Source organism: Priapulus caudatus, unplaced genomic scaffold (assembly GCF_000485595.1).
Source record: "Priapulus caudatus unplaced genomic scaffold, Priapulus_caudatus-5.0.1 Scaffold1397, whole genome shotgun sequence".
In the NCBI taxonomy this organism is placed as follows: Eukaryota; Metazoa; Priapulida; class Priapulimorpha; order Priapulimorphida; family Priapulidae; genus Priapulus; species Priapulus caudatus.
Genome location: NW_014578458.1, coordinates 21,736 through 32,887, shown reverse-complemented (window position 1 = coordinate 32,887; position 11,152 = coordinate 21,736). Strand labels below are relative to the sequence as shown.

At 40.7% G+C, this 11,152-nt stretch overlaps 1 protein-coding gene across 2 annotated transcripts in view; it reads right to left on the bottom strand.

Annotated features, from left to right (window-relative positions):
- The window catches only part of LOC106816500, a 15,358-nt gene extending 9,678 nt beyond the window's left edge, over positions 1 to 5,680 (bottom strand). The window contains exons 1-3 of one of the 2 annotated variants that reach the window (XM_014821125.1): positions 5,630 to 5,680; positions 1,039 to 1,245; positions 643 to 705 (exon numbers count right to left, since the gene is read on the bottom strand). In XM_014821125.1, the coding sequence (XP_014676611.1) occupies positions 643 to 705; positions 1,039 to 1,210 (235 nt within the window). In that variant the 5' untranslated portion in view covers positions 1,211 to 1,245; positions 5,630 to 5,680. The other variant, XM_014821127.1, reaches the window with a different exon arrangement.
- Between the last annotated feature and the right edge of the window lie 5,472 nt (positions 5,681 to 11,152).

The window sequence follows — 11,152 nt, the reverse complement described above, 5'->3', positions numbered from 1 at the left end:
TGCATGTGTGCGTTATATAAGATAAACCGTTAAAATTCTGTCCTAAAAGCCTATACTGGCGTAACGATTCGTAAGACAGAATCGTCGTGGGGTTGTGCTAGCTGTTTGATCGAGTGGTGCTATGCCAAGCGTTGATGGAATTTAATTAATATGCGGACGCGTCCATGGAAAAGCATCGCTATTGTCCAAAGAAAATTTGGCAGACGTGCAACCCCATGAATCTTAAATATAAGCACATGCGTTATTGTTAATATCTTTTATTTTGAACCTCAGACTGCGGACTCCCTCTTTTTGAGGGTAGGGAGTCCGTTGGACTCCCATGTTCAAAAGTTAATTTCTACCACTGGACATGTATTTACAAATGAAGACAGAATTTTTTAGACTGTGCTCGCGCAAAGGGACTCGTAAGATCCCTCATTACAGCATAGTGAAGTAGTTCAGACAGAAATTAGGTTGGCTAGATGCAGGAGGGAAATCATGTGAAGGCTTGCAAATGACATACAGCAATGAGAAACCATCTTTGCTACATTAGGCATCACCATGGCATAAACGATAGATAGATAGTTGAAAGATTACTATAGGCATCACAGAACTTGTAAAACAACTTTCTGGATAAAATGGCTCCGTGTCACTGTTTTTTACCTGCATTGGTGCTGCTAGATTGGTCCATATTTACCGATGGATGATCAGAGTCATGGCCAACAACTGTAATTCATATATATAGTGTAATACAGAATACGCACAAGTGAGTTACATAAAAATGTCTCACTTCATATTATATTTAGTTAGTTTAAATCCAATATATCTACCAAATAATTTAGTAAATCTATGCTCTGTTTTCCTTATCGATATTTCATCAATGTTATATGTAAATAGATAGTGAAAATAATATCATTTCTGTAAAAATTGGTTTTGATTAATTAATTCTTTCTCTTATTAATTTGTGCACAATCTTAGGCCATCACAGAAAACTGCAGTGACAACAGATAATGATTTGAAAATGATTAATATTTTGACATAATTTTCTAACTACATTACCTGCGCCTGCATGGTTTGATTTGTGCAAGCTAAAGTCTTCACACACATGAAATCTTGCAGTACACAAGCCACACACAAATGTGTCTCTGTTCTTTTTGCGCTCCGGGAATGTAGCCACATCAGAAAACTGTTCCTTGCAGACATCACACACAACATACTTATTCTGCTCCATTATAATACAGCTTGTGTTTAGTCTTGGCTAGAAGTCTGAAATTAATAAACATTAAGAAATGACACGTACTAGCTTGATTTCAAGTCTCAAGCGATGGCGAATTTTATCCGCAGCTATCAAATATGTTTGATATTTTCGCTGCGAATTTTTATCGCTGCGTACAGATTTGCATCGAGTGTCAAGGGCGCAAAATTAGTACCGGCCCACCGGCATCTGCTGGCAAATTATTTGGAGGGTCGGTAACAATGGCAAAACACCGGCACTCTGAGCCGGTGGTTTCAGCCGTGTTAGCGAGCAGTGCTCAATTTTAAGGTTTTTTTTGGGTTGTCCGGAGGACAACCAAGAGAGTAGCATATGGTTGTCCCTCAAGAGTTTTGGTTGTCCGGATATTATTTAAACATGTGCTGCATGCGCTCTGCTCACGTGATGCTCAGTGCTGTAAAGCAAAAGGCCTAATCATGTACTTTTGTCCGTATGCCAGTGACAGGCAGACAATGGCACATTCGCTTTGTTTCACACTCATTATATGAAGAGAATAAAATATTGGTAATCTGTGGTAAATGATGCTGGGTAATCAATGACGTAATAATAATAGTAATTAAAAGTTGCATGAATTTATTTCATAACATTTACATTAAGTTAACTAACACTACTAACATTACTAAATTCAACACTGGTGCAAGTCACAGATGAGTAAAAATTGAAAATTAACGACGAACATTAGGCGCGTTCACACTGGCGGAATAAGCGGGATGCAAATCCGGTTTTTGCATCGCGATCGAAATACCGAGATTATTACAAGTGTGAACGCAATAATACTCACTAATAATTGCGATCAGCATCGCGCTCCAAATCGCACTTTTGACTGCGATTATTTGGAATTAGCGCGATTATTTGTGTGTGTGAACGCTCGCGCAAATAATCCCGGTATTTTCTATCCCATCATTCCAAGCGAGTGAGCATTGAGCATGCGCAGTGAGCATCATTCCGGCAGTGAGCATGCGCAGTTCGATTAATAGAATTATCCCGCTCGGCGATTAGCGAGATATTTCCGCCTGTGTGAACAACGACACAATTATCTCGGTATTTCATCGCGATTAGCATCGCGGTTTTTCTTGTGTGTGAACGCGCCTAATGTGTTGTTAAACACGTGATGTTATACATTGTAGCAAGCAAGCCAGACAATGTGTCTAGACATGTACGTTTGCAGCGTATTGTGCAACCCTGGCCGTATGTAAAATGAACGCGCGCATTACGAATAAATTTTTTTTATAGAGGTTAGACACTCGACAACCACGGAAGCAATTTGTAGTTGCCCGAGAGAAAATCCGGTCGTACGACCGTTAAAATTGAGCCCTGGCGAGTACCTACATTTTTATTTATAGCATTAATGAGCAAATAGCCTACATTACAGTTTTACCTGAAGGATATCACGCCATAATTTATCAACATTTTACAAATTTAAAATTGAGAATGCAAGCGTAAAACATGGCATTGATTTTACAAACAAAATTTGTGAGGGCTGCTAAATTATGTTGAGGGCTGGTAAAAAAATTGCTGTTACCAGCCCTCTGGACCGGTGCCAAAAAAAATTGCGTATTTCCGTGCGTAATTCCGTGCCCTGTGTGTCCATTGAAGCAAAAATAGAACCGGCTGATGTTATAATGCAGCGAATCATTGATCAGTATGCTATTCAGTAATTACGTGTATCAGTGTATACGTGTATCGCCACTATCTTTCACCAGCGATCACATGACTGTTGGAGCCATGGTTGGAGCCGTGTGGCGACAGTAGATCGCGTGTCCGCTCAATTTATCGCATGCGAGTGCGAATATTTTCGCAGCAAATTTCGCTGCGCATCTGATCGCAGCGAAATTCGCATAGTGTGTCCCCCGCTTAAAGGGGCAACAGCCTGGCGAAAGATATTCTAATATGGGGAGAACAGAAACCGAGTTTTAGAATCGGCAAAGCTAAGGTTACGCCGTACCAATGTAATCAATGTGGGCATTCCAGTGAAGATCGCTATTAATAATAACACCCACATATTTGTAAGTAGGGGTAAGAGATAGATATTTATGGTACAGCGAGTAAGTAAAAGTCAAGGGTGATTTGGAGCGGGTAATGCAAAGAATTTTACATTTTTTATGATGCAAAATAAAACCAGGCACCTTATCAGGACCAGCAACCTTATGTGGAGATAAGTTCTTACGCACCGAAAACACACACCACTTAGGGAAATGGCTATTTTGGGTAAAAGGATTGTTTGGCACCCAATTTTGCTCATCAGGGGGAACTTATAGTTTGAACATGGAAAATGGGTTGCACAAGAAGTAGAGAAACCCAACTTGAATTGATCACTCAACAAAAACAAGCTTTCGATGCAGGAGACTCACATGAAATACCATTAGTTACTACAGATGACAGAGAAGCCCAGATGGGTGGGATACCAGTTTCCCATTTTTTACATTACATTTTTTAAGAATCATGATCACAGACAATACAAGGTGCAAAATTAGCAGGAGTCCGGAGTCAAATACTCCCTGATTTACTGTCGGACTCCCTGATTTGATTATGCAGGAGTCGGTGTAACTCCCTGAAAATGCTGCCATACTAATTAGTTCGTTCTAGTGCATTAGAACGGCCGACCTCACGGAATTACAGTATTTTTCAGCTAATGTCCAGAGAAAATTTGGCAGACGTGCAAGCGCATGAATCTTAAAGCGATCATTGCGAGTTGTTTTCAGCATTTTTTAGTGTTTATTCTCACTCTCATGATGCCTACTGTTGTTGCTTGAGTAACAGTAATTGTTTGAAATAACAATAAAATGTCTTAGTAACGCGAATGCAAAGACAAAATCATGCACGATTACAATTTTGCGTTCTCTTGTTGATTTTCGCTGTCATGTCTCGCACTTTCTCGCGGTACGCGAGACGTCAACAAGGGTACAGTAATGCAAAAATCGCACCGGAGATATTTTTGGTCAGATGTAAACACAGAGGTGCATAGTAGCATAACACAAATAAGAGTGTAAGTTGTAACCTCATAAATATTAGTCTTCAAAAGTCCTAGGGACTATAACGAAGACGGAGAGAGAAGTCCTCGTTGCGTACCGCCAGCGAGAATACTTATCACACACAAATAGATGCCCCTTTGTTTTAATTATGTTCGCTTGTTTGAGATGCCATTTGTGATTTTTGAAAGTCCTGACTCGAAAAAATGTATTGCTGGTATGATGTGGTCAAATCAATTTTTCTATCCTATAACTGCATAAAATATTGGTGTTTTGAATGTTGGTGTAATCAGTGATATTTTCACTGTCAGGTGAGACTATATTCAGCTATATTTAGTTTTTCTGAGCAAAATTCTCGCAATGATCGTTTTAAAAATAAGCACATGTATGCGTTATTAATAATATCTTTAATTTTGAACCTCGTCTGCGAACTCCCTAATTTTTCCGCGGCCTCCCTCATTTTGACTCCTGTGTTCAAAAGTTAATTTCTACCCCTGCAATATTATTTAAAAAATTTCGATGGAGTATACGATTAAATTGGGAGACAATTTTTTTTTACTGTGATATCTAGACCGACTAACAGGCGTTTTAGAATTCTGGCCCTTTGAAACAAGTGCCAAGTGGTCCCTCTTCCTCATAGATTTCAAAATGACAGTGTCAATGGGTCCATGCCTGGCATGGTAGTAAATACATTTCATGATTATTTATTATTAATATTATATTAATTATTATTAAACCGTTCCACGTGCCTGCGTCGGTGGCGTGGTTGTAGATACAATAATGTAACCTAACAAGAGTAGCCAGCCCCATCCGGGCCTGTTGTGTTACATTATTCAATTTATTGTACCACCTAGTGAGTAGGCCTAGTAGTGTCAGTAGTGACTAGGCCTAGTGAGTAGTGTGGCTGATCATAGCTCTAGTACTATAGCCCGCAGGATCGCTGCCGCAGGGCAGCGATCCTGCGGGCTATAGTACTAGAGCTACTCAGCTAGGCTGATCAATACTGATGATAGTATCAGTGATAGTGATGCTATTTGTCTTCGTTCATCACACGGCAAAATAAATCGAATTGTGAAAGATTATTCTTCAGTGCACAATATATACTAATAACTATTGGTGATGCGTAAATTTACGCTAAAGATTAGTAGACAACGCATAATGTTGATCTGTGAATGTGCGGCTAAAACAGTAGGCTATCGCCATTTTGGTTTTTGGCGTTAGAGCAGGAAATATCAGTCTGAGCAATATAAGATAAGATAGTAAACCAGTATGGTTCATACAGATTTATGTTAGCAGACAATTACTAGTTCATATATAAACCTACAAAAAAGTAAAATAGTCGGTCGAAACAAAGCTAACAGCTTTCTACCATAACATGCGAGTTTGAACAAAATCCCCGTATACTCACCAGATAGCCAGATAGCCAGATAGTCGACAGAATTCACGGCCAAACACACGCCATCTCACGGCCAAACTTTTTTTCAATATCGGCCAAAATTCGGCCAAATTCTAATCGGATCGGCAGATTTATACTATTAATAACGGGTACACTATTTCAGTTAAAATATAAAAATTATTTAAAATATTTATATTCCCCATACCTATATATCTATTCCGTATACCTATACGCGTAATAACATAATATGATATATATATAATATAATATACTATATATATCTTTAATTAACGACATTACTTGAAAAATATGAGTCGCTGTGTTCCATCCTCTTCACCTTATTCCGTAAATTAGAACATGTTTTTCACTTGCCTTTGCAAAGTAAATATATGTGGGTGCACATCTCATGTGTAGCCATTGTGTCATGCGTGAGCAAAAATTCAAATAAAATACGAAAACAGCACATTTAAAGTTTGCGAGGATGCAATAAGACCTAATAAGTCTAAGGAAAGTAAGGCCTAATAAGTTTCTTTATATCTTCGATTAAAGCGATGTCCTCTATGTGTGTTTATTGTCACTCTGCTCATGCCTGCTACAGTGTCCAAACAACAATGGTAATTCGGTTAGCAGTAGTTTCATTGACGTCATTGCATGATAGATAGTTCTTACTATAACGCTTTGTCATATATTTGCTTTGGTTATATATGTGTACGGCTGATAATGTTATATCGTAGGAATTTTCGTGCTACGATCAGCAAGTCCCAGTGTTCAATTGGTCGTGCCGACCTGTATTTACTGCAATACAACGTAGACCTATTAGATGTAAGGATGAAAAGCCACGAAAGATAACTTCCATCGTCACTAACAACATTTTCGTTTAATTGCTTTATATTTTCATTAGTTCTGGAAATTAAGCAATTAAACGCATAGATTAATGGAATAACACAATAAATAAACAAACGGACACCAATGTTTTATAAAATTGGACGACTGGTATGTCTACTAACCTTGTAGCCTTAATTCTCGTTATTTATGTTATAAGTACGTTTAAGACGCTCTTCTTGCTTTACAGTGGCAAACATCAAAATTATGTCCTAGTAGTATGTATCCCCTGAATTTTTAAAATTTTAAAGCATACCTCTACCACAGTTATTGCTTGCGCTTATGTCAATGCAGCCATTAGGTTTCGAGTGTGCCATACAGTTGTTACGATTTATTGTTGTTCCTTCCAATTTATCTGCTAGAAAAATAGCCTTTGCCCCTAATGTCATTGTGAGTTTTATTGTAAAGTAACTTGAAATGCTAAAGGCAATGTCATCGCGTTATTTCTCGTGAAATTGTAATTAATTCCTGTCTCTTGTGTCTAATGACTTCCTTTATCTCGATGTTGAACCGCATGTCGTCTCGTGTGTGTTTACTTGTCACCGCTTAATGCGTGTACAGTGTCTGATCTGATCGCTTCAAAAACAAGGTTTTTAAAAGTTACTGTTGCTAACTATATATCTATAGAAACTAATTGCAACAATACCAAGCACTTTCTTTCTCATACAATCTCTTTACATACCCTTGGGCTGTAAAGCGTCTTCATTGACAGTCATTGCAGTAGAACGCTACATGCTACCTTAACCTTATGTAATACTTTCGCTTGCTATACATGTTACTTAAATCTACTACGTTATAATTGTCGTGCTACGATCACAGTCTCGACGAAACAAAAGGTGAGCGATACCCGAGAGAAAATGCCCTGCCGCGCCTTCAAATGACACTTTGTGTCCTTCCAACAACATGCACTGGCCTGCCTCCTTTTAAATGATCAAAGTTTTGTGAGTACCATATCATTCGACACGATCGCCGATCTCAGGAACTAGGGCATCTGTCTTAGGCCTAAACGGTTTTCATACGATAGAGTTTGGCGCCAAATACGAGATAAACACGCTGTTTGCGCACAGTGCTAAGTTCTTCTTCATTTCCGCATATGCTGTAGCACAATAAGCCTCCGCTTATGTTATTGCATGGAATGGGGCGTGCAACCGACTTGAGCTGACTGCCTGACCGTAACTGCAAGCCCGTTGACTTTTTCGTAAATAATGAAATGCCCGTGCCGATGCATTCGCATCAAAGAGAAGAAAATCTGGTCATTTCATCGCTTCGCAAGTCAACAGAGCGCGTCAGTCAGGGTAAAAGCATTTGTTATTCGCAGTAATTCAACTCATTGCTGTCTTATAGTATGATTTGTCCACACATTTTGCTCTTTTGCCATAATAATTGAACGTAATCACGCTATGTGAGTTAAGTGTTCACGGCAGCAAGCTGTCGCAAAATGGCTTCGAGATTCAGTAGTGTCATTCGATCAACGCAGCAGTTGCGTAACGGTTTTTTGTCGCTGGCACTTGCTAGCAGCGCGAGGCTACGCGTAGACGTTTGTGGCAAGCTCCACCTCGCTGGTCTGGATGCCGTTTGAAGTTGTAACTTTGTGGAGTTATAAACCACATTAAACCAAACAATTTGGCGGTGTGTTGGTGTCTTTTTTGTGGGGGGTGGTGTTGTTTGTTCTTTTTGGGGGGGGGGGGTGGGTGTGGGGCGGGCGGGGGGTGGGGCGCCGGCGCTGTGTGGTGTGGTTTGTAAATGTTATAGGTTCGTACGACCGGAAGACGCTAATCAATAAATGATTTTATTATAATAATTCATAATAATAATACATTTTCATTCGGACTCGCTTATCAGTGAGCGTTATATACCTGCTCTATATTTAAATCCCCTAGTATGAATAATTTGTGATTTTTTATTACTTGGTTGCCTATAAATTCCCTCGATCCTTTTCTTGTTTTGAATTTATATAACTATATATTGTTTTGTTCATATATAGTAAATTCTAATCTATTTTGATTCAGCTAATCTGGCTAAGCCGACCCAGGCTCCTCCGAACTGTACATCGTCTAGGAAACATAAGCCAATATGTTAATGCGAGAATGAACTTTTTGTTGTGCTAACTCGAGCATTGACTGACGCGATTTTAATATTATACTTATAACTGTAATTTCTAGAATATCGTCCAATATACGAGCATTGTCGATGCTTCTAAACTACAACATTGCCGCTGACCGCTTGTGAGAACGTGCGCGGGCCTCGGAATATGGCCACGTCTCCACTGCGACAGCGCTTCATACTGAAATATCGCGCCGGCGTCGCGGCGCATATCCGCGGAACGCGCGCTCATCCGCGCGTTCAGCGCTTAGGCATCTATATGTCAGTCAAATCTGTGCCATCTTCATTTCTTGTATCTACTGTTCTCTTCTGGTTTCATCCCGCTACGCAAATCTTGGCCTTACGCTGAATACTCATTGTCGATCTTTACTAGTGTATTACATTGTCTGCTTATTTTGTTACGTGCCTGCCTAATAGCAAAAACTCCGCTCTTATTCTCTCTTATCGCTTGTGTCTGATGACATTCGGCCCTCCATTGCTGTTCTGTTGATTTGCGACTTCGCAGAAAAACTTGCAACTCGCCTGCTCGCAGTTACCTTGATGGTCATCGTGAGAAAACGACATGCGGTGGCCGTCGCGATTTGCGTGCCTTCCTCTGCGTGCGTACACGGGATATCTATGCTTTATGTGCACGTGTAGCATCTAGAATACACGCGTATCACATGCGCGCATCTTCCATGTATGGTGCATGTGCAGGTGCGTGCGGGGCGTGCGTGTACGCCTACATGCAAGCGCCGCGGCACGTGCCTTGCGGAGCGTGCCTATGCGCGTGCGTCCAGGCGTGCGCGTGCGTGCATACGTTTAGCTGCTTTGTGTGGATATGCTTTCTGATCGCACAGTTCGCTGTACACGCTCATGCGTCCGCCACACATTCTAATGATTACGCCCGCACGCAGGTACGCACAGACGGACTGCACGTACGCACGCCCGTACCTATACTATACAGGCAGCCAAGCACGCAAGCACATAGCTACTGTAGTACTACGAAGCACACAAATACGCACACACGTGCGTATACATGTATGAACGCACGCAGTCACACACCGACACACGTACGTACGCACGCAGGCTGGCACAGACATTTGTATGGGTGCATGTATGTGTTTGTATGTGTGTGTGTGCGTCGCTCAGTGCGTGCATTTTTCAAGAAGTCACAAAAATTCGTTTCCTCAACAAAATTTATTTTTTAGCCTTAGCCACAAGTTGTCTGGCGTAACATAAGTATGTTATCTAACACGCACAATTGACAGATAATATCAGGAGCTATGGACCTATTGACAATATTTGTATTATACTTTCCTCATTCTTTTATATATAAGTCAACATTTCTATTTACATGAATAGAGGCGTATTTTTCCGCATGTATTATTATAAAACCCAGCTTATGTATCCGCTGCAGCTGCATGCCGCTCGTTACTATGAAGCCACTGATGCATAATAAAATACAATTCATAATAAAACTTATACAACACAGTGTAGAAGTAGAATCTGTTGACACTTATTATGATATTTTATTGAACTTGCAAACAACAGCAGCTCAACATGCCTGAGCTCTTTCATTGTATTCCCGGTAAAATTCTCGACTGTTCACTGGCAGCTATGGATTCGTGCGCCGGCCTATGCATTCGGCGCACGGATCCATAGCTGCCAGCGCTGCATACTGTCGTAGGACGTTCCCGTGGTCGAGTGCGCCTTGCCGCGAAACTGCGCGCAGATTCTGCGCTCAGCGCTTCGGATCAACACCTTCTTTCAGCAACGCTTCTCTAGTATCCCGTCTCATCTGATATGCCTTCACTTACAGCATTTACCTGTACTAGCAGACTAATACCCGTACAACGACCAAATCGTGCCTTAAAATAAACTTCGTGTAAGTGACACAGTTGAAGTTAAATATTTCATGCAACTAAAAAAACAGAAACAAAAAAACATTTTGGAAGAAACAAAGAGCGCAATTCTATAATTGAGCAGTAGAAAAAGTGCTCAGTTGGTGACGTGACCACTTGGTTAAAGGAAAATACCGCAAAATCTATCTATCTATCTATTTATCTATCCATCCATGCATCCATCCCAGGGGCGTGTTACAGGATTTGACCGGGGGGGGGGTCTAACCGTAATCCATAGTTGCGAGCACTCAAAAGGGGGGGGTCTGGGGCCTTCCCCCAGAAAAATGGTGAAATTAGACCCCATTAGATCGTTTTCTGCGCGAGCAGGGGGTGGTGGGGTCTGGACCCTGGCCCCCCCCCCTGTACTCGCCCCTGCATCCATCGCATGTCATGCCATGCCATGCCATGTCATATGCCATCCCCTCCTATCCCATGCCACCCATGCCATGCCATGCCATGCCATCCCACCACATCTTCTTCTATCTCATCCCATCCCATCCCATCCTATGCCATCTCATGTGATCCGATGCAATCCCATCGCAGTATACCCCATCCCATATCCCATCCCATCCAATCCCAAACAATAAAAAAAATATAAAGAACATGAAAATAATAATAAATAATATAGTAGTAAATAATAATAATAGTAAAAAAAAATGTTAATGAG